The 27,156-nt window shown below is 41.5% G+C and overlaps 1 protein-coding gene across 4 annotated transcripts in view; it reads right to left on the bottom strand.

Annotated features, from left to right (window-relative positions):
• Positions 1-21,362: 21,362 nt before the first annotated feature.
• Positions 21,363-27,156, bottom strand: part of ANXA5 (annexin A5) — a 41,815-nt gene continuing 36,021 nt past the window's right edge. For all 4 annotated transcript variants that reach the window (XM_070047666.2, XM_008267910.5, XM_008267908.5 and 1 more), the window contains exons 11-13: positions 24,498-24,556; positions 24,232-24,354; positions 21,363-21,858 (exon numbers count right to left, since the gene is read on the bottom strand). In XM_070047666.2, the coding sequence (XP_069903767.1) occupies positions 21,796-21,858; positions 24,232-24,354; positions 24,498-24,556 (245 nt within the window). In that variant the 3' untranslated portion in view covers positions 21,363-21,795. The remainder of the gene's footprint in view (positions 21,859-24,231; positions 24,355-24,497; positions 24,557-27,156) is intronic.

The raw sequence follows: 27,156 nt of genomic DNA, 5'->3' as shown, positions 1-27,156 counted from the left end.
CTGAGGCGGTGGCTGGGACATGCTAGCCATGGCCAGCCCACAAGAGGGACTACAGGCGTGAGAAGAGGCTACCCCAAAGTTGCTAGGAATGGGAACACAGCAGAAACTAAGTCGAGTCTGGGGCAGAAGAAGCTATGATACACGGGGCTCACCTGGGAGCAGAGATGAGCACTAGGACCAGGGCCACAGCCCTGCAAGACAATTTCTGATGATCCCCAGAGAAGGAAGTCCTGAGGGGTTTAAGTGCAACCTTCTTTATGTCAAGCTGGATTGGCTGGGTTGGTCTGATAATAAGCAAAGAGCTGAATCTTCAAGAAAGCAGATCACCGGTGGGTTGCACAAAGGGACCCAGTGATGACAAAGACATGGGAAAGCAGGCAGGGCTGGCAGAACAAAAGGCAGCAAAGGTCCTGGGCTGCACGGGCACTTGAAAAGTCTCTTGGGAACATTGCGTTCAAAATGGCAGTACGAGCAATTGTGAAACCCGGACTCCATTAACAGGAGAATAAAGGAGGTACATCAAAGAGACTGTGAAGTACAAGGTCAGCACTGGAGAGATGCCATCAAATTTCTGGGAAGTGGAAAGCAGAAGAAGTAGGGCTGAGGAAGCCCTGGCCCAGGGCACACAGAGCAGAGACAGCAGTTGAAGATAAAGACAGCCTAACCTGCATGCCCCCAGAGAGGCTCGGAACACACAAGAATCCAGCAGCACGCAGGTGAGAAAGATAGGCAGGCCCTAAAACAGAGCAGTTAACTGACAATCCAGCTATGAAACAGTAAACGTTGCATTCAATAACTTGGGCTAAGCACACTCTTCCCACCTGCTCTCTACCCCAACTCCAGGAAAAAGAGGGAAGGAGGGGAGAGGTGAGAAGAGAAGGGAGGGGAGGAGGGGAGGGAAAGAAAAGCAGAGGGAAAGGAAATCCTTTAGTAAAAAGGCCAAATGAGGGTTTTTGTGTGTTAAGATGCTGCCTGCAATGCCACCATCCTATATGGGCACCAGTGCCAGTCCTGGCTGCTTCACTTCCATCCAGCTCCCTGCTAATGCACCTGGGAAAGCAGTGGAAAATGGCACAAGTCCTTGGGCCCCTGCACTCACGTGGGAGACCCAAAAGAAGCCAGGATTGGGCTCCTGGCTTCGGATCAGCCCAGCTCCAGCCATTGCAGCCATTTGGGGAGTGAACCAGTGGTTGGATGATCTGTCTCTCCTTCTCTCTCTCTGTGACTCTGCCATTCAAATAAATAAATAAATAACATATTTTAAAAATAAATTTAAATAATTAAAAGACCAAGCAAGGAGAACTAGTTACTTACTAAGCTAAGGCCACTCTCCAGACTAAGTCAGCCACCACCTGCTGGCATTCAGAGGCTCCAGTGTAAAGACTATGCAGCAGGCTTAGAGAGAAATCAATCTAATCAAATAACAGAGGCTCCAGGAAAGAAACCTTGGGAAGAAACAGCTGGAGAGGTGCTATAGACTTCCCACAATGCTGGGATATTGAAAATGCTTAAGAAATATTAGAGGCAGATGTCCTGAGGGTGGGAGGGATGGGGAGACAAAAGGAAAATAAAATCATAGAACACAGCTGGATTAGATATTGGTAGCTTCGGGATCTGCAGGAGAGAAGGCCCACACTTCCAGGAATGGAGAGTCCCTAACCACACTTCCTGGAATGAAAAGTTCTCACCAAGGTCCCCACGTGCGCCAAAAGGCCAACCAGTGAGGATCGGACACGCCTCAACCCTTTACCCCCATGCCCTGTATCTATAAAAGGAGCCCTTCCAAGCTCTGACATGTGACTTCCCCGGTCCCCAGTCTGTTGGGACCAGTGAACCTTGCCTGGGAGCGGAATCCCAATAAAAGCCTGTAAATTGATTCATTTGGCTGGGAAGATTAGTTATGCACCGGACACCTTGCAGATATCAGCTGACAATCTGTTTTTATTTCCCAGTTGTGCAATTAACACTGGTAAAGCACACAAGACCTGAATGAAATCAATGCAAATATCCTCAACTCCAACAACTTAAGTGCAAAATTACAGTTAACAGGAGCTGGAAGATGAAAAGGAGACAGGAGGGGCCAGCACTGGGGCTTAGCAGCCTAAGCCTCTGCCTGCCTGCGGCACTGACATCCCATATGGGCACCGGTTCGTGTCCTGGCTGCTCCTCTTCCAATCTGGCTTTCTGTTATAGAGCCTGGGAAAGCAATGGAACATGGCCAAAGTGCTTGGGCCCCTGCACCCATGTGGGAGACCCAGAAGAAGCTCCTGTCTCCTGGCTTCGAATCGGCACAGCTCCAGCCTTTTGCAATGATTTGGGGAAGACCTTTCTCTCTGTTTTCCCCTCTATCTGCCTGTAACCCTACCTCTGAAATAAATAAATAAGAAAGAAGAGGGGGCCGGCGCCACGGCTCAATAGGCTTATCCTCCGCCTGTGGCACCAGCACACCGGGTTCTAGTCCCGGTTGGGGCGCCAGATTCTGTCCCAGTTGCTCCTCTTCCAGTCTAGCTCTCTGCTGTGGCCTGGGAGTGCAGTGGAGGATGGCCCAAGTCCTTGGGCCCTGCACCCCATGGGAGATCAGGAAAAGCACCTGGCTCCTGGCTTCGGATCAGCGCGGTGCGCCCGTCGCAGCGGCCATTGTGGGGTGAACCAATGGAAAAGGAAGACCTTTCTCTCTGTCTCGCACTCTCTCACTGTCCACTCTGCCTGTCAAAAAAAAAGAAGAAGAAGGGAAAGAAAAGATGACAGACAGTGTCTCTAGTACCTGAACCTTTCAGAATAAGGACCTTTGAGAATCAGAACAAAAAATTAAAATATAAATATATTAAATTACTCAGGTTTAGGTGGGCAGTTGGCACAGCAATTAGGATGCTTCTTGACACACCTGCATCCCATGCATCCCATGTTGAAGTGCCTGAACTAGAATCCTAGCTCCTCTTCCCTGGGATGCGCCCTGGAATGCAGTAGTGAAGGCTCAAGTACGTGAGTCCCTGACACCCATGATGCCCAGAATGAGCTCCAGGCTCCTGGCATCAACCTGGCTCAGCTCCAGCTGTTGCAGGCATTTAAGGATGGAAGATCTCTCATCCAGTGGATAGAGGATCTCTTCCTCTCTCTCTTCCCCAACCCTTTCCAACAAAATGAAAATAAATAATAAAAAGATGTTTTTAATTTCCATTCAAATTTTCAAAATAAAATAAAATTACATAGGTAACCAGGAGGGAACTAAGAAGAGTTTCAGGTGAGCTGGAGGAGGTTAGCGGAGAAGAGGAAAGCAGAGTGGGGTTAATGAGTCAAACATCATCTATCACAGCAGAATCCAATAGAAAACTTGGAGGGGTAAGTGTTGTGGAGCAGCAGGTGAAGCTGCTGCCTGGGACCCCTCACTGCATCCCATATCAGAATGCTTGGTGTGAGTCCTGGCTTTTCTGCACTTCTGATCCACTCCCTGCTATTGTACCTGGGAGGCAGCAGATAATGCCCCACTTGCTTGGTTTCCTGCCACATACATGGAAGATCCAGATTGAGTTCCTGGCTCCTGTCTGGCCTGGCCAAGCCCTGGCTGTTACAGACATTTGAGGAGTGAACAAGCTAATGGAAAATCCTCTCTCCCTCTCTCCCCTTCTCCCTCCTCCTCCCCCTTCCTCTCCTTCCTCCCCTTTTCCCTCTCTTCATCTCTCTTCCTTCACCTCTCTCCCTCTCTCCCTCCCTCTCCTTCCCTCTTCCTCTCCCTCCCTCTCCCTTCCTCTCTCTCTCCTTCTCCCTCCCTTTCTCCTTCCCTCTCCCTCTCCTCTCTCTCTCACCCTCCCTCCTCTCTCTCTCTCTGTCACTCTACCTGACAAACAAATAAATGAATCTTTTAAGGGGGGGGTGGCGATCTTGAAGTAGAGGAATGAGGAAATTGCAGTTTATGCATACTATTCAGAAATATGACTGGAACTACCTGAAAAAAAAAAACAAAAACAGAAAATAAAAGTAGGAAGTTTTTAAGACACCACCACCTCCACCACCACCACCACCCCCCACAATAGGGACTCAAGGGGATGTGAGGAACTGAGCCAATAAGCAGATAAGCAGTTCTCCTTTTCTTGGTGAGACTTCAATACCATTTGACTTTTTAAAGCATGCTTATCGATTTGATAAAAAATAACTTTTTTCTGTAATAAAAAGAAAACATTTATGTAGTTCCAATGCAGTAATTGGTTCTAGAAATAGGAGAGCAGCAAGACTGGGAAGGTCGGCAGGTGTGATAGACACAAGGTAGGGAGAACTACCTGAGAACTGACCATTAAGTTAGCACAAAGGATATGGAATGAGAAGATAGAAGGATATTCTCCAAGTTCTGAGTCTAGTTGAGTGGAAGGATTTGAGGCACTGTAAAAACAGGGAGTTTGGGAGGGCCTACTTGTCTACAGCAAGTGTAGTTGCAGTAGAAATAGGTCAATTTCATTGAAAACATTCCTTCATTTCAAATTTCATAATCCAACAAGCACATGTACCTGCAGAAGGGATTGTTTTCCTTGTGTGTGCCTGTGGCTGTTTATCTAATTGTTTTCAGATATGAAAAACGGAGAGAAAAGTTCATCAGCAGCAGAGGAAATATAAAGACTTCACAAAGGAGAAGGCTGTGCTCCATGCTCCATGGAAGAGCTGCAGCAGGAGAGAGGATGGGAATCAGAATTCAGAAACTGGTGCCTACAAAAAAAAAAAAAAAAAAAGTGTCTTCGCTGGGAAAATAGGTGATTCCAAACCACCATGTCCCAAATATGGAACGAAAGTTTAGATTCATTTTTTGAGTGTTAGGGAAGTGGTTTTTTTTGTTTGTTTGTTTTGTTTGTTTGTTTGTTTTTTGTTTTTGACAGAGTTAAACAGTGAGAGAGACAAAGGTCTTCCTTCCGTTGGTTCACCCCCCGAAATGGCCACCACAGCCGGCGCACTGTGCCAATCCGAAGCCAGGAGCCAGGTGCTTCCTCCTGGTCTCCCACTCGGGTGCAGGAGCCCAAGCACTTGGGCCATTCTCCACTGCCTTCCCGGGCCACAGCAGAGAGCTGGAAAGGAAGAGGAGCAACCGGGACTAGAACCGGTGCTCCTATGGGATGCCTGCGCCGCAGGCGGAGGATTAACCAAGTGAGCCACGGCGCCAGCCGGGGGAAGATTTTATAGGAGCACCCTGTGGCACTGAAAAATTTTTAAAGTTTGTTGTAAATAAGTATAGTTTGAAGGTGAAGGAAGTAAACTTGTGCCTACAGCACCACCCACTGGGCACAAAAGAGACTAACCAGACTTGTCAAGAGTCTTCAGAGTACCTACCACAAGGAGGCACATTCTTTCTGTCAGTCTGTCTCTCTAACTCCCTCCCTCCCTCCCTCCCCCTTTCCCTCTCTCTTTCCTTCTCCCTCTTCCTCCATCTCTCTTTCTCTACACACACACATTGCCATAAGGATGCAAAATGTTTCCACTGATTTAGGAAGGAATGTAGCAGTTTCTAACAAAGTTACATACAGACTTACTAGATAACCCAGCAATCCCATTCTTATTTACCCAAGAGAAATAAAACAAAAAATTGTACATGAATGTTTGCAGTGGCTGCATTCAGAATCACCCTAAACTGGAACCAATCCTATTGTACATTAAAACTGGTGAATAGATAAACATTGTAGTACATCCATATAATGAGAATAAATCAACAGCCAATACATGCTAGAAAATCAGGCTCAAAGGGCTGCATACTGTAGGATTCCATTTATAGAACATTCTGGAAAAGGAAAAACAACAAAAACAGAAACCAGATTACTAGTTTCCTGAGTAGAAAATTGACTAAAAATGGTTTTGAGAAAACATTTTTTGAGACAACAGCAATAGAAATATACTAAATCTTAACTGTGGTGATAGATGCACAATTATCTTGTCAAGATTCAAAACATCATATTTGCTAAATAAAAGTTTAAAAAAATCACAACATCATACACTTGGCCGGTGCTGTGGCTCACTAGGCTAATCCTCCACTTGTGGCGCCAGCACCCCGGGTTCTAATCCTGGTTGGGGTGCCGGTTCTATCCCGGTTGCTCCTCTTACAGTCCAGCTCTCTGCTGTGGCCTGGAAGGCAGTAGAGGATGGCCCAAGCATGGGAGACCAGGGGGAAGCACCTGGCTCCTGGCTTTGGATCGGCGCAGCCTGCTGGCCGTAGCAGCCATTTGGGGGGTGAGCCAATGGAAAAGGAAGACCTTTCTCTCTGTCTCTCTCACTGTCTAACTCTGCCTGTAAAAAAAAAATCATACACCTAAAAAGGATGGATTTTTTCTGCATGTAAACTCAACCTTTATGCACTTAATTAAATTAAAATAAATAAAATACAAGTCATTTAAAAAACAACTTAACATGAAAACTGACTGTTAACTTTGGGACTTACTGAATTTTCAATACCTGAACTTTGGAGAATTGAGCAATCCCAAATCAATAAGAAGTTGGGTGGAAAAGTGGAGAAGTAACCATGTATACATTGATTCAGTCTTTTATCAATAGCATTTTAAGGGGCAGGTGTTGTGGTATGACAGGTTAAGCTGCTATTTGGGACACCCACATCCCTGGGATCCAGTTCCACTTTTTTTTTTTATTTGACAGAGTTATACAGTGAGAGAGAGAGACAGAGAGAAAGGTCTTCCTTCCATTGGTTCACCCCCCAAATGGCCGCTACAGCTGGAACTACGCTGATCCAAAGCCAGGAGCCAGGTGCTTCCTCCTGGTCTCCCACACTGGTGCAGGGGCCCAAGCACCTGAGCCATCCTCCACTGCCTTCCAGGCCACAGCAGAGAGCTGGACTGGAAGAGGAGCAGCCAGGACTAGGACCTGGCGCCCACATGGGATGCTGGCACCCCAGGCAGATGATTAACCAAGTGAGCCATGGCGCCGGCCCCTCCAGTTCCACTTCTGCTTCCAACCCTGCTTCCCACTGGGAGGCAGCCCAAGATGGCTTAAGTAGTTAGGTCTCTACCAGGTGGAGCTCCAGGTCAAGACCTAGCTATTGCAGGTATTTATAGAATCTCTCTCTGTCGCTCGCTCTCTCTCACTCACTTGCTCTCTCTCTGTCCCCCAATGTGCCGCACAAATAAAAATTTTTTTAATAGAAATTCACCTAGAAGCTGTTTTGGGGTGGGAAAAGAACAAAAGCAGGACTAAGTTTCCAGGGGTCTGACTCATGGACATTTTCGGTGAAGAAGCAAAAAGAAAAAAAAAAAATGAAGACTCCATAGGACAAGAGGATTGAAAACAGACACACCGCTGCAGCCAGCTGCCAGCTGTGAGCCTCCATCTTACCACATCAAGGCAGGAAAAAATTGCCGCATGCCCCGCAACTAACAGTTTTAGCTGAGAGGGAATTCCACAGTCACCCATTGACTTTTACTTCACTTCTGGCAGTGCAAAGCCATACAGTGTGCCTCAGATCTGCTCCCAGCATCTTAGAGTCAGTGCAATGTGTGGAGCAAAGGACAGATGCCCTGCATCCTGCAACTGTGGGAGTTTTGGACATTAGCCCCTGAGCTACACTCACACACTCTGTGTGAACAAAGGGTATTCACCTTAGTTTCTGGGGCTAACACCAGAAGCAGCCCATCAAAAACTCAGCTCCCATCATGGGAGACCTGGGAAAAGACCCCACTTTACCCTGCAACACCAGAACTCTAGCAATTCATCCTAAATTTCTCAGTGCCACTGGACTCTACCCTGTGGACATAAGGAAGGACCTACCTGTACCCCACCGCTCTGGACTCACAGCCTCCAGAGTAAAATCTGTGTACCTTGTCATCACACTGTAGAATGAGAACAAGGTCTAGTTCATATCCCCTAGTCCTAGGACTAGGGCTATTGGTATTATAAGCCCCAGCACCAGTTGGACTCTCCTACCAAGACCTGAGGAAGGGTCCATCCATATCACACAGTCCTGGAGCCACAGGAATTGGTGCCACAAACCTCAGCATCTCTCTGGCTTGTCAGTGGGACTAAGGGGCTGTCACTCCTGTCTCCCTCTACACCAAAAACAAAGCCCTGGCAATCACATTCCCCAGGGAGACTGACACTGCTCACTCTGTGGAACAAAGGTAAACATCTAAGGAAATCCTTATTCATCTAAAATTCATACTTCTATCCTTCTCAAGTGCAGCAGACTAGCCCACTGTGTCGCTTACAGACACAGCTAATATTGATTAAAACAAAAGAAATCACTGAGACTACACTCCTGGACCAACCTAGAACTAAAGTCAAAGCAACAAGCCAAGTGATACCCTGCATTCCAGCTAAACCATAAACTCTTTTACAATAAAACAGACTCCATAAAGAAGAAGAGACAAATATATCAGATGGGCAGACATCAATCTAGGAACACAGGAGACATGAAGAAACATGGTAGCATGACGCCTCCAAAGAACACAATACTCCTCCAGAGTTAGGTCCTGAACTGAAGGAAATCTATGAAATGAGATAAAGAATTCAAAATAATGATTGTAAAGAAGCACAGTGAGGGCCGGTGCCATGGCTCACTAGGCTAATCCTCCACCTGTGGCGCCGGCACACTGGGTTCTAGTCCTGGTCGAGGCGCCGGATTCTTTCTGGTTGCTCCTCTTCCAGTCCAGCTCTCTGCTGTGGCCCGGGAGTGCAGTGGAGGATGGCCCAAGACCTTGGGCCCTGCACCCGCATGGGAGACCAGGAAAAGCACCTGGCTCCTGGCTTCGGATCAGTGCGGTGCACCTGCCGCAGCGGCGGCCATTGTGGGGTGAACCAACGGAAAAGGAAGACCTTTTTCCCTGTCTCTCTCTCACTGTCCACTCTGCCTGTCAAAAAAGAAAAAGAAGCACAGTGAGAAGCAAGAGAATACAGATAGACATATTAAAGAAAGGAGGAAATCAATGAGTGCCAAGAATGAAAATATTACTAAAGAGATAGAACTCATTAAAAAAAAAATAGAACTTTTGAAGATGAAATCTTCAATCAGTGAAATAAAAAATACAATTGAGAACTTTAATAGCAGAAAAGGCCAAATGGAGAAAAGAATTTCTGATCTCAAGGACAAGAATTTTGAAATAATCCAATCAAAAAAATACAGAGAAAAATAATTAAAAAGAATGAAGAAAGTCTATGGAATATGGGATACTAATAAATGACAAAATAAGAGTATTATAGGTGTTCCTGAAGGAGAAGAAAAGAAAAAAAGCATTGCAAACCTACTAAATGAAAAAATAGTTGAAAATTTCCCAGGTCTTGAGAGAGACATAGATATCCAGATACAAGAAGCTCAAACAACCCCAAGCAGACTCAACCAGAAAAGTTCTTCTCCAAGGCATATTGTCATCAAATTGTCAAAGTTAGAGGCAAGGAGAGAACCCTAAATACAGTAAGAGAAAAGCATCAAGTTAAATATAAAGGAAAACCAATTAGATTAATATCAGATGACTCAATGGAAACCCTAGATGCCAAAAGAGAATGCAATGATATGTTCAAGATCTTTAAAGAAAAAAAAACTTCTAACCAAGAATATTGTATCCAGAAAAGCTATCCTTTAAAAGTGAAAGACAAATAAAGTATTTTCCAGATAAATAAAAACAGAATTCATCACCACCAGATCAACCTTATGAGAAATTCTGAAGGGTTTCTGAGTTAGAAATGAACATAATGAAAATACACAATACCACCAAATTCACTAACAGAGCAAGTAGAAACAGTATCCTATCAACAAAATGGCAGGTCTTAGTTTTTATACATCAGCACTAGCTTGAATGTAAATGGATTAAATTCACCAATCAAAAGACTTAGTTTGGCTGAATGGATAAAAAAAAACCATGACCCACCATATGCTGCCTACAAGAAACTCACTTCACAAACAAAAATACACATAGACTGAAAGTAGAGTGTTGAGAAAAGATATACCAGAAAAATGGAAACCAAAAGTGAGCAGGCAAGCTATCCTGATATCATATAAAACAGACTTAAAATTAAAAACTTAAAAAGAGATAAAGAAGGACATTATATTTTGATAAAAGGTTCAATTCAGCAAGAAGACATAACAACCACAAATACAAATGCACCAAATACAAGACCACCCAGATATATATAGCAAATACTACTAGACCTAAAGGGAGAGATAGACTCCAATACAACAGTGCCCTCAACAACCTACTCTCATCAATGAACAAATCTTCCAGACAAAAAACAAATCAAAAAAAAAAATACATCAGAGTTCAAACATATTATTGAACCAATGGACCTAATAGACATTTAGAGGACATTTCACTGAAAAGCTACAGAATACACATTCTTTTCATCATAACATGGAATATTTTCTAGGATAGACCATATATTGGGCCAGAAATCAAGTCTTAGCAAATTTAAAAAGATTAAAATCATGCCATGTATCTTCTTAGACCATAGAGGAATAAAACTAAAAATCAACAATAAGAAGAACAACATTCATAAATACTTGGAAATTAAATAACACGCTACTGAATAATCAATGCAGCTTTTTTCCTAATATTTTATTTATTTATTTGAGAGTTAGAGTTACAGACAGAAAGAGGGAGAGATAAAGAGAAAGATCTTCCATCCATTGGTTCACTCCCAAAATGACCACAACAGCCAGAACTAGGCCCATTCAAAGCCAGGAGCAGAAGCTTCATCCAGGTCTTCCACATGAATGCAAAGGCCCAAGAACTTGAGACATCTTCCACTGCTTTCCCAGGCCATCAGCAGGGGAGCTCGACTGGAAGAGGAGTAGCCAGGACACAAACTAGTGCCCATATGGGATACCGGCACAGCAGGCAGAGGCTTAGCCTACCACGCCACAGTGCAGGCCCTGATTAATGGGTCTTTAAACAAATTAAAAAGGAAATCAAAAACTTTCTTGGAATAAGTAAAAATGAAAACACAACATATAAAAACCTGTGAGATACAGCAAAAGCAGTATTAACAGGGAAGTTTATAACATTAAGTGCTAAAATGAAAAAAAGAGAAATGTCTCATATTAAAGATCTAATGATGTACCTTGAAGATTTAGAAAAACAAGAACAAACCAAACCCAAAATCAGCATGAGACAAGAAATAACAAGGATCAGAGTGTAAATAAGTGAAATTGAAACAAAGGCCAAAAAAATCAACAAAAAGTTGGTTTTTTGAGAAAACAAACAAAATAGATAAATATCTAGCCAGACTAACAAAGAAAAAAAGAGAAAAACCTCAAATAACTAAAATTAGAGATGAAAAAGGAGGCATTAAAACTGACACAACTGAAATACAAAGGATTATAAAAAAAAAACTACCAGGAAGAACTATATGCTAATAAACCAGAAAATCTCAAGGAAATTAATAAATTCCTGGATTCATGTAATCTACAAAGATTAAATCAAGAGGATGTAGACAACCTAAACAGACCTAAAACAAGCAATGAGATTGAGGCAATAATCAAAATTCTTCTATCAAGGAAAATTCCAGGAACTGATGGCTTTACTACTAAATTTTACAAGACATTCAAAGAGGAAGTAACCACAATACTCTTCAAACTGTTTCAGAATATTAAACAGGATGAAACTCTGCCAAACTCTTTTTTATGAGGCCAGCATTACTTTGATACCAAAACCAAACAAAGGCAGGACACAAAAAGAAAACTACGGACCTATAGCCCTAATAACATAGTTGCAAATATTCTCAACAAAATACTAGCAAATAAAATCCAAACTACATCAAAAAGATGATACATCATGATCAAGTAAGATTTATCCCAGAAATGCAATGGTGGTTCAACATTTGCAAATCAATAAACATCATGAATCACATCAAAAGAATTAAGAACAAAAACCACATAGTCATCTCAATAGATGCAGAGAAAGCATTTGATAAGATTCCACACTCTTCATGATAAAAACCCTCCAAAAATTAGGTATAGAAGGATCATTCCTCAAAATTGTAAAGGCTATATATCACAAACCAAGAGCCAATATCATACTGAATGAGAAAAAAACAAAAGCATTTCCCTTCAGGTTCAAACAAGACAAGGATGTCCACTTTTGTCACTGTTTTTCAATATAGTACTGGAAGTTTTAGTGAGGGAAATTAGAGGAGAGAAAGAAATAAAAGGCACCAAAATTAGAAAAGAAGAAGTCAAATTATCCATGTTTGCAGTTGACATGATGTACATGGAAAAACCTAAATGCTCCACCAAAAAGCTGGTAGAATTGATAAATCAATTCAGTAAAGTTGCAGTTTATAAAATAAACATACAAAAAAACAGTAGCTTTTTTGCATGCTGAAAATGAACTCAGAGAAAATCAGTAAAGAAATCCTATTCACAATTATCAAACATTGATGAAAGAAATCATCAAGGACAAAAAAACACGAAAAGATAGTCCTTGAAAGAAACAATATCATTAAAATGTCCATACTATCTAAAGCAATATACAAATTCAATTAAATCACTATCAAAATACCAATGGCATTCTTTATAGAACTCAAAAAAACAATCCTAACATTATACAGTCACAAAAGATCCAGAATAGCCAAAGCTATCTTGAACAAGAAAAATCAAACTGGAGGGATAACAATACCTGATTTCAAAGCATAATACAAAGCTATATTGATTAAAACAGCATGCTACTGGCATAAAAACCAGCACTTAGATCAATGGAACATAATAGCCTAGAAATTAACCACATACTTACAGCAACTGATTTTTAACTAAAAATGCTCAGACCATACAGTGGAGTAAGGGTTGTTTCTTCAACAAATGCTGCTTTTATATACTGGATTTATATATGTAGAAAGATGAAATTAGATCCATACCCCTAACCATATACAAAAATTAACTCAAGATGAATCAAAGATCTAACTTTAAGACCTGAGAGTAGTAAGTTGCAGAAGAAAATATAAGGAACAGACTCCAAGACTTTGGTGTAGGGGATTTCTTGGACAAGACCCCCAAGGCATAGGCAATAAAAGCAAAACTAAATAAATCAAACACAGAAGGTTTTGCACAGGAAAGAAAATAATCAATAGAGTGAAGAGACATCCAAAAGAATGGGAAAAAATATTTAAAAACTACTTATCTGACAAAAGATTAATATCCCAAAAAAATCAGCAACTTAACAACAACAAAAATTCAACAAATTCAGTTGAGAAATCAGCAAAGGACTTCAATAGACAGTTCTCAAAAGATATACAAATCGCCAACTAACATATGAAAAAATGCTCAACATCATTACCCATCAGGAAAATGCAAATTCAACCACAATGAAATATCACCTAACCCCAGTAAGAATGGCTAAATTCCAAAACACAGAGAGTAACAAATTCTGGTGAGGATATGGACAAAGGGAAAACTTATATACAGTTGGTGGGAAAGTAAATTAGTGCAGAAAAGAGTGTGGAGGGGGCCAGCACTGTGGCACAGCCGTTTAAAGCCCTGGCCTGAAGAGCTGGCATCCCATATGGACGCCAGTTCTAATCCCAGCTGCTCCTCTTCCAATCCAGCTCTCTGCTGTGGCCTGGGAAGGCAGTAGAAGATGGCCCAAGTCCTTGGGCCCTTCATCTGCATGAGAGACCCGGAGGAAGCTCCTCGCTCCTGGCTTCGGATCGGCACAGCTCCGGCCATTGTGGCCATCTGGGGAGTGGACCAGCGGATGGAAGACCTCTCTCTGTCTCTGCCTCTCTCTGTAACTCTGTCTTTCAAATAAATAAAATAAATCTTTAAACAAAAAAAAAAAAAAAGTGTGCAGATCTCTTTAAAAAAAAAAACAAAAACTTGAAATAGACTCGCCATATGATCCAGCAATCCCACTACTGGGGACATAGCCAAAAGACTTGAACACAAAGTATCAAAGAGATACCTGAACCACTATGTTCATAGCAGCACCGTTCACAGTAGCCAAAATTTGGAATCAATCAAGGTGTCCATCAGAAGATGAATGGATAAAGAAAATACACAATGGAATATTATTCAGTTATAAAAAAGAATGAAATTCTACCACTTGCAGTAAAATGCATGCAACTAAAGGACATCATGTTGAGTGAAATAAGCGGGACGCAGAAATACAAATATTGCATGTCTTCTCTTTTGTGTGGGATCTAAAATTTAAAAAAAAAGAAAAAGAAGAAAGAAGTGTCTGTGTATCAGCATTGCTGCAAATACAGTTTTGTAAAACTTTGCTTTGTACCTTTGTGAAATCAATGGTTAAGAATGTTATACTACTGTAGTTTTGATATAGCTTGTGACTACTTTAAAATTTACTGTATATGGTCATTTTTCCATTCAATTATTATTTATAACCATTGCCTATATCTCTACTAAACTAGGATCTTTTTGCTTTTTACTTGTTAAACTTCTTATTTGGTTAAGTTTTAAGCCTTTTTACTGTTTGTAAATTTAAAATATATTATCAAAAAACTTTAAAAAAAGGGGGGGTGGGAAGGATGGTGGGAGGCAGAGAGAAGGAGTAAGGGAGGCAGGGGGGAAGGGAATATCATCATGTTCTTAGAACTGTATCTAGAAAGCACATTGAGGGGCTGGCACTGTGGCGCAGCAGGTTAAAGCCCTGGCCTAAAGCACCGGCATCTCATATGGGCACCAGTTCTAGTCTCGGCTGCTCCTCTTCTGATCTAGCTCTCTGCTATGGCCTACAATAGCAGTGGAAGATGGCCCAAGTCCTTGGTCCCCTGCACCTGTGTGGGAGACCCTGAAGAAGCTCCTGGTTCCTGGCTTCAGATCAGCTCAGCTCCAGCTGTTGCAGCCATCTGGGGAGTGAACCAGTGGGTGGAAGACCTCTCTCTGTCTCTGCCTCTCTCTGTAACTCTGCCTTTCAAATAAATAAAAATATAAATCTTTAAAGAAAAAAAAGCACATTGAATCTGTTTAAAAAATAATTAAAAATTAAAATTAAAAAAATTTTTAAATTCACACATAGACTTACAATTACACAATATATGTATAAAAAGTTAAACTTTAAAATGTTTTAGAAATATTCATTATGATATTCTTCATTTTTTCTATTAGCAAAGATTGTATTTATGTATTTTGGAGTTATGTGTGTCTTTACAAGCATAACCAAATCAAAAGATTAAAAAGGTATAAGTAAATGTTTCCCTCTTCCCTGTTCCTCTTCCATCCTCTCTCTTCCCTGTTTCTCATCCCCCTAGTTTCATGTAACCATTATCACCAGGATTCTATAACTCCTTCAGGAGTATTTTACTCTTGCACCTCAAATGCATACATGAACTCTTATTTTTCATTTTTTTACACGAGAAACCTATTATGACCATTATTCTGCCTCTAGGTGTTCTTTTTTCAATATTTATTTGAAAAGCAGAATTAGAGAGAGAGAGAGAGACAAAGAGAGAGTGAGAGGGAGAGATCTAACTGCTGCTTCACTCCCCAAATGGCTGCAATGTCAGGAGATGGGCCAGGCCGAAACTAGAAGCCTGTAACTCCATCCAGGTCTCCCACATGGGTTGCAGGGGCCCAAGAACTTGGCCTTCTTCTGTTGCTTTTCCCAGGCCATTCACAGGAGCTGGATGGAATGTGTAGCAGTCAATACTGGCATCACAGGTGGTGACTTCACCGCTGCACCATAACACTGGCCCCAATCTCAACATTTTTAATAATATTCAATTCCTCAATATCATTTCCACATCAATACATATGTATCTTTCTTATTACAAATGTGTATTTTTTTACTTTACCCAGCTTCCTACTGACAAACTTTGAGGTTGTTTCAATATTTTGTTGCTGGAAGAAATACTACAATGAAACAGCCTTACTCCTATGTTATCTCACTTGAGTGGTATCTCTGAGAGGATTTCTAGGAATATATCTGCTGAGTCAAAGAATGTAAGTACTCACATATGTGACGTATAGAGCCAAATGTCCTCCAAGAAGATGAGAACCATTTATACCGGCACCATCCACATGTAACAATGACTGTGTCACAAGGCCATTATCAGCCTTCTGGTCTTTGCTAAACTGCTACATAAAAAATTGTACCTCACCATGGTTTTATTTTGTATTATTCTTACTATGAAGTTAAACATCTTTCCAAATGTACTTGTGCTCCTGCTCTCTATCTATGAGCTTTCCATGTCCTTGACCTTCATTTCTCATTGGTCCTCATTACATATTATGTAAGGATCTCATTACATATTACGGAAATCATACCTGGGAGTTGTAAATATTTTACTGTGGGTGATTTTTTTTTTAATTTGCCTATTGTGGCTTTGGACATTCATAAATCTTTAATTTTCAGTTCCATAAAGTTTAAGGTTTTAGTTAAATGTAATTGGTCTTTTTCTTTTACAGTCTTTAGATTTTATAATATACTAACAAGTCAGGTATTAGAAGGGTTTTAGTATTTGTCAGATTTATCTTTTTTTTTCTTATGAAATCATTGAGTATCATGAGATGTGAGTTACAGGTATAGCTCAGTTTTTGGAGACAGGACCCCAGCACCAATTACGTAACGTCTATTTTCTCTATTGACTTGACATGACATTTTACCTTATACCAAGTTCCCATGTACTAGACCTATTTTTGTCATTTGTACTCTATTATCTGTCTGCCTCCCATGCAAGTATTTATTATAGTCTTAAACCTCCCTGTAATATCTGGTAAGTCTAGCCCCTTAGCTCCCTGATTTTTTAAAAGAATTTCCTGGCCTTCTTTCTTGTCTGTTTTTCCACAGAAACTTTCAAAAATTTTCTCTGGGTATTTTTATTAGGATCACATTACCAGTTAGAAAACATTAATGAGAATGAACATTTTTGTGATGTTGAGACCATATCCAATACTGCAATTCGCCTTTCCTTAGTTCAAGTGTCTTTTCCCCAGTAGGACACACAACTCAAAGGACCTTAAGCACAGTAGTGTGTGCTAGTGTAACATTTTATATGTAACATATTATACATGTAACATATAATAATCTTCAAATATAAATAAATCCTAAAAAGCAAAAATGGAAGACAAAACAGTACCATAGTTAAGAAAAATGGCTATAAGAGATGAATGAGAAACAACAAGTGATCTTTAAACATGAAAAGATGTTTAGTGTGGTCTCATAGGCCTGCTCACATGAACAATGCTGCCCCTGCTGGAACCTGAGTGCAAAGCACTGTGATGAACATTATACTAAATTTTCAGTCCCTTTGGAAATGGGAAATATAGGATAATCTTATATATGTCTTACAGTAAAATACATTTCGTAGGGTGTAGAGCATTTTCTTCCACATGGGACATTGGCTGACACGAATTTCCCACCCTCATTTTTTTCTAATGCATTCCCTTTTCAAAAAATAAGTAATACATGACATTTCAAACCTCAAAACAATTTCATGATCATATACGTTGAGATTTTTGTCATAGGCACATCTGCTGATTCCATTTCCACAAGTCCCAAAGCACTTTTGAGCTCTAAGTGATGCTACTAATAATTATTCAGGATGATAGGCATAAATAGACTCTGTTTTGGGCAAACTAGAATATATAGTCTTATTGCCTGTAGTTAACTACTGTTATCAATGCCCTAACTTCCTTTCTAGTGTGCCTTCACATAGAAACAAGCTAATAGGAATATATATCCCTGTCTCTTACTTTCACACACTAGTTAAGAAATAACAACTCGCTGTTTTCACGGAACACTTAAATTGACCTTTTCCTAAGATACATAAGGGCCTTTTCATCTGTATGTGGCAATAGTATTCTATTATTTGTATAAACTATAGTTCTTTTAACCAGTCTTCTATTGATGGATACTTGGGATATTTACAATCTTTTGCTAAAACAGTGTTGCAATAACCTGGTACATACCTCATTTCATAATTGTGTAGTAATGTGTGGATTAAACTCCCAGAGTGCTAAGCTGGGTTGGAAGATACATGCATTTAAGGTTTTGCTAAATATTGCTCAACTACTCACCAGAGCATTGTATCACCATTCACCCCATTGGCTATCTGTGGGAGTTTCGAGTTCACCATGGCTGCCAACTCTAGAATGTTATCCAATTTGTGGATTTCTGACAATATGATTAGTGAAAAAAAGGGATCTCCATGTAATTTTATTTTGTTTCTTTTATTATAAGTGAGGCTGAGCATCTTTTCCTGTTTAAATATCACTTGTGTTTCTCATTCATCTCTTATAGCCATTTTTCTTAACTATGATACTATTTGTCTTCCCTTTTTGCTTTGTAGGATTTATTTATATTCAAAGATTAGTACCTTATTATATGTTACAAATATTTTCCTCAGCTTTCCTCATGTCCATTGACTTTTCTTCTAAGTGGTGGTAGTGTTTTCCCTCTTGCCTTTTTGGATCATGCAGAAAGTGCTGATTTTCTTGGGTGTTCAAAAATAATTTTTTCTCTTGTGACTTTTGGATTTGGAGTAATAGTTGGGAAGGGCTCCCAATAGTTGGGAAGAGCTCCCACTTTAAGACTATAATGACTGACCTGGGCTGCTCCACACAGATCCTCTTGCTAAGACTCAGGAGGCAGGCATTTGGCCTAGCAGTTAAGCCACTGTGTATGACACCTACATCCCATAACCATGTGCCCAGGTTAGAAGACTAGTTCTGCTCTGGATTCCAGCTTCCTGCTAATGTACACTTTAGAAGGCGGCAGGTGATAGCTTAGATACTTGGGTTTCTGCCACCTACATAGAAGACCTGAACCAAGATCACAGCTCCTGGTCTTGGCCGGGCCCAACCATGGCTATTGCAGGCATCTGGGTAGTGAACCAGTGGATAGGACCCTTTTATTTGCCTTACAAATAAGTGAATAAAGTGTTTTTAAACAGAAAGAAAAGATTCAATCCTAAGCTATAGGATAGATAGGATGCTCAAAGTTTCTACCTGTCATTCTTTCAGGGTTTGCCTTGGCATTGAACTGGGCCAGCCACGTTCTCCTCTAGGAGACACCCAACCAATAACTGAGGGCGTGGGGGTAATGGTACAAGGCCAAGCACTTCTGTCTAACAGGGACTCCTCTTCTAGGTCCTTACACTGTACCGGCATAGGCTTGGTCACACCTGCCAGGCGGTCTAATGAAACCCCATGCCAGTCCTGCTTCCTGCCTTCCCAATTAACCTTTTGTACTGCAACTCCATCTCAGCATCCGCTTCCCAGAGAATTCAGCAGGCACAGCTGTGAGGAAATTGCCCCATGTTGCTTTCTATGATTTAATTTTTATACTTAAGTCTTTGGTCCACTTCATGGGATATTATCACATGAGTGCAGACATAACCATCTCTCTAAACATGTCTGTTCAACTGTCTTCACACATTTTTAGAATGAACTCCATCTTTAACAGCAAGTTAAAACCTATCATTATCATATGCTAAATTTTCAGATAGATTTGCTTCATTATCTAGACACACTATTTTGTCCATGTGTCAGTCTATTCACACACCAGTATGATATACATGGCTTTAACTGTTCTGGCCTTATGGTCCACTCAAAAGGATGCAAATATTAGTGCTCTTCCATCGTTCTCTTAAGATTTGACAACAACTCCTCTTTATTCACAGTAAATTAGAATCAGCTTGTCTAGTTCCAAAAAACCGGGATCACAATAAGGCCACAGGAAGAACTGAGCAGATCACAAAGACGATATACATAGCAAATGTTACAGTTCATTAGTTCATTTCTTTTAAAGCATGACAAATAAATTATCCAAGGCTTATCCACATAAAGCCAGTGAGTTATTAAAAAGCAAAACATAGCAAAACTCTTCAAAACATGCTATCTTTCTTATGAAAAGTGCAGACAATAAATGTTTACCTTAGCTCTGTATTGAAACTGCCTATGACCCTTTTTCTTTAAGATTATATTTATTTATTTGAGAGGCAGAGTTATAGACGGAGAGGGAGAGACAAAGAGAAAAGTCTTCCATCTACTGGTTCACTCCCATTCCCCAAATGGCCACAGTGGCCAGAGCTGAGCCATCCGAAGCCAGGAGTCAGGAGCTTCCGCTGGGTCTCCCACACAGGTGCAAGAGCCCAAGCACTTGGGCCATCTTCTGCTTTCCCAGGCCATAGCAGAGAGCTGGATCAAAGAGGAGCAGCCAGGACATGAATCGGCACCCATACAGGATGCCACTGCCACAAGCAGAGGCTTAGCCCACAACACCACAGCACAGGGCCCATCTATGACCCTTTAAGGGAGAAAAGTTCCACCTCACATGTACACAAACACAATATGTAAGTTTCCCCTGGATAATCAGATGAGTATTAAAGGCTGTAAGGAGAACATTATCACTGTTCAAAAGTTTTGAAGGGAGAATAGTCCATTTTATCAGTATGATATTCCTATTAATGTCAATGTTTACTTTAAAAAACGTTATCTACGGGGCCATCAAAGAAGGAGGTACCTTTCTCTGAAGGGAAGAGAGGACTTCCACTTTGACTAAAACCCTGTCGGAATAAGATCAAAGCTGGCGAATTCAACAGGCTTCCATAGCCTTGGCAACTCATGACTAGAGCCTAGGGAAGATTACTGACGCCATAAACAAGTGTGTCAAATTGTTAAGTCAACAACAGGAGTCACTGTGTACTTACTTCTCATGTGGGATCTGTCCTTAATGTGTTGTCTAATGTGAAGTAATGCTATAACTAGTACTGAAACAGTATTTTACACTTTGTGTTTCTGTGTGGGTGCAAACTGATGAAATCTTTATATATACTAAATCAATCTTCTGTATATAAAGAGAATTGAATCTTGATGTGAATGGAATGGGAGAGGGAGTGGGAGATAGGAGGGGTGCAAGTGGGAGGGAAATTATGGGGGGGGGGAGCCATTGTATTCCATAAACTGTACTTTGGAAATTTATATTTACTAAATAAAAGAAATAAATAAAAAAATTAAAAGTTACCTATTGAGGTATAAGTACAAAAGAAAAGTGACACTGAGTGAGGAGGCAGCTGAAAACAGAAAACTGAAAGGTAACTATTAGAAGAGATAAAGAAAGTGCTCCTTTCTAAAAAGTATTGCCTGTCTTTTTATCTCAAAGAAGGGGGCAGATGGTAAAGAGGGAAAACAAGTTTATAGCAGCAAAGAGGAAGGTAGTGCTTTGAATTTTTAGACTAAGCTTTAAAATTAGCTATTGTACTAAGCAAGCAGCAGCATCAACACTGCCTTAACGATGCTCAAACAAACCAGATCCCTACGACCTTGCCCTCGTTCCATGGTGGGTGGGAAGGAAATTCATAGTTTGTGCTGTTGTATTTCTTATCACCCAGAAGACCAACTGGAAGTTCAGTTCTCAATTAACATCGTTATCACTTGATTGGCTTGAAAGAGGATACTGTTAAAAATATAAATAAACTTTCAAAACACACGTCTGCCCACAATGTAAGGGGAAGGAAATCTTTATTTTTCATTAATCTTTTGAGAACAATCACCATAAATTTGCAGGTTTAATTTGATAGCAAACTTGATTAGTAACACTTCCAGGAGTTCACAATTTCAAGGTGAAGGTTCTGATTGCAGTGATGAGATTATTAATTCAATATAAATGAAAGGCTTAAAGCAGTCTGCCCCCTTAAGGAAACTGTAAATGGCCCAGAAATTAGGTTTGGTAACGTAAGTACACTTCAGTACTACACTAGTCAAAGAGAGAAAGATCTCAAAGGTAAGAAGCAGCTAGGATGTTTTCTTCTACAATACACGTCTTGGTCTCAGCACGCTGGTGTAAGGCGAGGTGTCGCACGCCCGCTGGACGTGCAGAAGGCAGGCGGTGGTGGCATGGCAGGCATGGAGCAGGATCCCTCTCTCCAGGGAGCATATCAGTCGTCATCTCCCCCACAGAGCAGCAGGAGGGCTTTCTTGTAGTCCCCAGATGTGTCATCCTAGAACCCAAAAGCACTCCATTAACCTCCGTGACTCACAGAAGCCACAGGAAATCAAAACCTAAGAAATATCTGGCAACAAGCTTCATTCATATGACTTCTCTCCCAAGTGAGTCATCCTCTGTGTGACTTTCACATCAAGAATGTGACGTGGAGTTTCCTATCAATACAACTTAGGTGCAACTCTCTAATTTCACCCCTTAGGGGCACAGTTCTCTCAAAGACAATGAGGTAGAGCCGGAGCCGCCACTCAATAGGCTAATCCTCCACCTAGCGGCGCCAGCACACCGGGTTCTAGTCCTGGTCGGGGCGCCGGATTCTGTCCCAATTGCCCCCCTTCCAGGCCAGCTCTCTGCTGTGGCCTGGGAAGGCAGTGGAGGATGGCCCAAGTCCTTGGGCCCTGCACCCCATGGGAGACCAGGAGAAGCACCTGGCTCCTGCCTTCAGATCAGCACAGTGCGCCGGCCGCAGCGCGCCAGCCGTGGTGGCCATTGGAGGATGAACCAACGGCAAAGGAAGACCTTTCTCTCTGTCTCTCTCACTATCCACTCTGCCTGTCAAAAAAAAAAAAAAAAAAAAAAAAAAAAAGACAATGATGTATGCTCTTCCTTCTAGTACCACAGAGAACAGGAAAAGTTATACAACATCAATGCAATCAAGCTTTTTAAACAGACTCTTAAGTTCCTATCACATGGTATGTCTTTGGTTAAGGGATGGCAATGATGAGGCCACTTTGTTATGTTTTTTGCCTCAAATATGGAAAGGATGCACATGCTTAGCTTCTTTTCTCACACACAGATGTGTAGAACACAATAGCACTTTAGCTATGCCTTCAAAGCTCCACTCCATCACCCTTCCGCCTAGTCACATGACACGTAACAAAGACACTTCAAGAAGTTCATGGAAAATGGAATTAAAACATAAATTGGGGGCCAGCGCCGTGGTGCACTAGGTTAATCTTCCACCTGCGGCACCGGCATCCCATATGGGCCCCGGTTCTAGTCCCAGTTGCTCCTCTTCCAGTCTAGCTCTCTGCTGTGGCCTGGGAAAGCAGTGGAGGATAGCTCGAGTGCTTGGGCCCCTGCACCTGCATGGGAGACCAGGAGGAGGCACCTGGCTCCTGGCTTCAGATCAGCACAGCTCTGGCCATTGCAGACATTTGGAGAGTGAACCAGCAGATGGAAGACCTTTCTGTTTCTCTTTCTCTCTCACTGTCTGTAACTCTACCTGTCAAATAATTTTTTTTTAAATCTAAAAAAAAAAAAAAAAGAAAAAAGAAAAACACAAGTTTTTGTGTTTTGGTGCAACAAAAAGGTGGAGAGGCCAGCACTGTGGCATAGCAAGTAAAGCCGCTGCCTGCAGTGCCGGCATCCCATATGGGTGCCGGTTTGAGTCCAGGCTGCTCCACTTCCAATCCAACCCTCTGCCGTGGCCTGGGAAAGCAGTGGAAGATGACCCAAGTCCTTGGGTTCCTGCACCCACATGGGAGACCCAGAGGAAGCTCCTGGCTCCTGGCTTCGGATTGGCACAGCCCCAGCCATTGCAGCCATTTGGGGAGTGAACTAGCGGACTGAAGACCTCTCTCTCTCTCTCTCTCTCTCTGCCTCTCCTTCTCTCTCTGTAACTCTGACTTTTAGATAAATAAATAAATAAATCTTTAAAAAGAAAAAAAAGATGGAAATCCATGCAAAGCTTCTTCATCATACATGATTTCCAACAGGCTTTCTGAGGTCCCCTTTACACACTGAATGAACAGCTTTGGCTCAACTGCAATCCTACATTGCATACAGCCCACACTAACCTTTACCAACACAGAGAGACACCCACACACAAAGCCCAATGATCTTATGCCAAGTTTAAGTATAGGGCCCAAAGCACCTGGCTTCACAAGAAAAAAATGATGGCAATATCGAGGTGCCTTACTGGCTCCAGAGATGGCCTGGTTGGTTCTCTCTTGAGCTATGAGCCAAGGCCAGAGACAAGGTGATAACAGACTAAAGAAAGAAAGGAAACACTGACATGAAAGAAAGGAGGAAGTAATAAGTAATAAAGGCAGCTGAAACTGATAAAAGACAGAAGGAACACATTATTGTCATGGGCAAGGGGTGGCATTTGTTGAGTCACCTGTCACCACTTCTGAATAATGCTTCTAAATTCACCGGCAGCCTCAGACACACCAATACCCAAGCTTTCACTCAGGAGCCTTATCTCTACTTCAGGAAACATTACACCAAGCATCCTAACTCATGGCTCTAATCATACCACTACAATTTTAAACTTTACACAAGAAGTAGATTCTCCCATCTGTATCTTATATGCTGTATGTTGGTCTCCTTGAGATTTCTAAACATAATTTAAGAAGCATTCTACTACCTTAATCATGGAATAAAGAGAGGTTCCAAAATTCTTCCTAAATTCCTTCCTGATGTTATACAGATCAATCTCACTCCTGGACACCATGACTCTGATGAGGGTATGATCATCGGTCCCAGCTCCCTTTGAGAAATAAAAAGAAAGGGGCACGTTATTAAATACAGTTTTTATGTTTTAAGAAGAGAAAAATGTTTAAGGTCTATTATCTGAATCATCATCAGAGATGGAGACCTTTATTGGATGGAAGGTTCAAGGGATCAACTTACCTTCATAGCATAGTAGAGAGTCTCTGCAAGGTAGGCGGGTATACTTCGAATAGATTTCACTAAAAATAAGACAGTGATCAGATGCTACTCCAATATGAGAAGGACTAGTTTATTAAAAATGAAATGCTGCCTCATGCTTACAGCTCTTCAAAAAGTCCATGGAAAATTCCCATTATGCATAGATTGATTTCAGCTTTTTTTGCACCACGACTCATCTTTAAATTCCATTTTTTCATGAACTCTGTGAAGTACCTACCTACCTCTATAAAGGTAACAGGCCAAAGTGCTACCTGTTTGTAAGCTGACCTGATTTCCTCACATACCAAGTATTTCCTTGTATACTGGCTTGGTTTTTCCTTGGAGTTCTTAGTTCTACAAAGAAAGGTATAGAGGGGGCCAGCGCTGTGGCACAGTGGGTTAAAACATGGCCTGCAGCACCAGCATCCCATGTGGGTACCAGCTTGAGTCCTGGCTGCTCCACTTCCTATCAAGCTCCCTGCTAATACACATGGGAAAACAGCAGACGATGGCCCAAGCCCCTGGGCCCTTGCACCCACATAGGAAACCCAAAATAATCTCTTGGCTCCTGGCTTTGGCCTGGCCCAGCCCTAGTAGCTGTAGCCATTTGGGGAGTGAACCAGCTGATGGAAGATCTCTCTCTCTCCTTCTCTCTGTCTTTCCTTCTCTTTGTAACTACCTTTCAGGTAAACAAATCATTTTTTAAAAAATTCCCAAAAAAAAATGGACACTAGGAGAAACAGTGACTTGATAAGCCCTTGTTCTGAATGTTAATGAACAACTTAATACTTTATCCCTTTTAGTATTTTTTTTGTTCTATTTAATACTATTGGTTGAATTCTGTAATTAACACACAATTATTCTTAGGTGTTTAAATTTAACTGAAAAGTGATCCCTGTTAAATATAAGAGTGGGAATAAGAGAGGGAGGAGATGTACAATTTGGGACATGCTCAATCTGACTTGCTCCAAATGGTAGAGTTAGAAACATGCCAGGGGATTCCAATTCAATCCCATCAAGGTGGCATGTACCAATGCCATCTCATACTCCAAGTGATCAGTTTCAGTTCACAATTGATCATAATGATAGATTTAAGAGTCAAAGGGATCACATAAACAAGAAAAGTGTCTGCAAATACTAACCTATAGAATTAAAAAGGGGAGGGCCGGCGCCGCGGCTCACTAGGCTAATCCTCCGCCTTGCAGCGCCGGCACACCGGGTTCTAGTCCTGGTTGGGGCGCCGGATTCTGTCCCGGTTGCCCCTCTTCCAGGCCAGCTCTCTGCTGTGGCCAGGGAGTGCAGTGGAGGATGGCCCAGGTGCTTGGGCCCTGCACCCCATGGGAGACCAGGAAAAAGCACCTGGCTCCTGGCTCCTGCCATCGGATCAGCGCGGTGCGCCGGCCGCAGCGCGCCGGCCGCGGCGGCCATTGGAGGGTGAACCAAGGAAGACCTTTCTCTCTGTCTCTCTCTCTCTCACTGTCCACTCTGCCTGTCCAAAAAAAAAAAAAAAGGGGGGGGTGGGGAGAATGATCCAACATGGGAAGCGGGAGGTACCTTTCTCTGAAGGGAGGAGAGAACTTCCACTTTGACTATGACCTTGTCTAAATTAGATTGGAGTCGGCGAACTCAAAAGGCTTCCATAGCCTTGGCAACTCATGACAACAGCCTTGGGTGATTACTAACACCATAAACAAGAGTGTCAATTTGTTAAGTCAACAACAGGAGTCACTGTGCACTTACTCCCCATGTAGGATCTCTGTCCTTAATGGATTGTACAATGTGAATTAATAATATAACTAGTACTCAAATAGTACTTTACACTTTGAGTTTCTGTGTGGGTGCAAACTGTTGAAATCTTTACTTAGTATATACTAAATTGATCTTCTGTATATAAAGAGAATTAAAAATGAATCTTGATGTGAATGGAATGGGAGAGGGAGCGGGAGATGGGAGAGTTGCGGGTCGGAGGGAAGTTATGGGGGGGAAAAAGCCACTGTAATCCAAAAGTTCTACTTTGGAAATTTACATTTATTAAATAAAAGCTTAAAAAAATAAAAAAGAGATCAATAAAAAAATTCCAAAAAAAAAAGAAAAGAAAGAAAGGTATATAGAACACTAATGCAAGTTTTTTATGGCCCTTTTTCTGGAAGCACTTTTTAAAACTTTAATTTAATAAATATAAATTTCCAAAGTATAATTTTGGATTATAGCTGTTTTTTTCCCCCATAACCACCCTCCCACCCACAACCATCGCATCTCTCACTCCCTCTCCCATCCCATTCTTCATTAAGATTCATTTTCAATTATCTTATATACAGAAGATCAACTTAGTATATACTAAGATTTCAACAGTTTGTACCCACAGACACACAAAGTATAAAGTACTGTTTGAATACTAGCTTTACTGTTAATTCGCAGAGTACAACACATTAAGGACAGAGATCCTACATGTGGAATAAGTGCACAGTGACTCCCGTTGTTGACTTAACAATTGACACTCTTATTTATGATGTCAGTAATCAACCAAGGCTCTTATCATGAGTTGCCAAGGCCATGGAAGCCTCTTGAGTCCACTAACTCTCACATTATTTAGACAAGGTCATAGTCAAAGTGGAAGTTCTCTCCTCCCTTCAGAGAAAGG

The sequence above is a fragment of the Oryctolagus cuniculus genome, chromosome 8 (genome assembly GCF_051225735.1).
Source record: "Oryctolagus cuniculus isolate XC-2025 breed Fujian yellow rabbit chromosome 8, ASM5122573v1, whole genome shotgun sequence".
Lineage (NCBI taxonomy): Eukaryota > Metazoa > Chordata > Mammalia > Lagomorpha > Leporidae > Oryctolagus > Oryctolagus cuniculus.
Note: the sequence above shows the minus strand (reverse complement) of the source record. Positions and strands in the feature narration are given on the sequence as shown.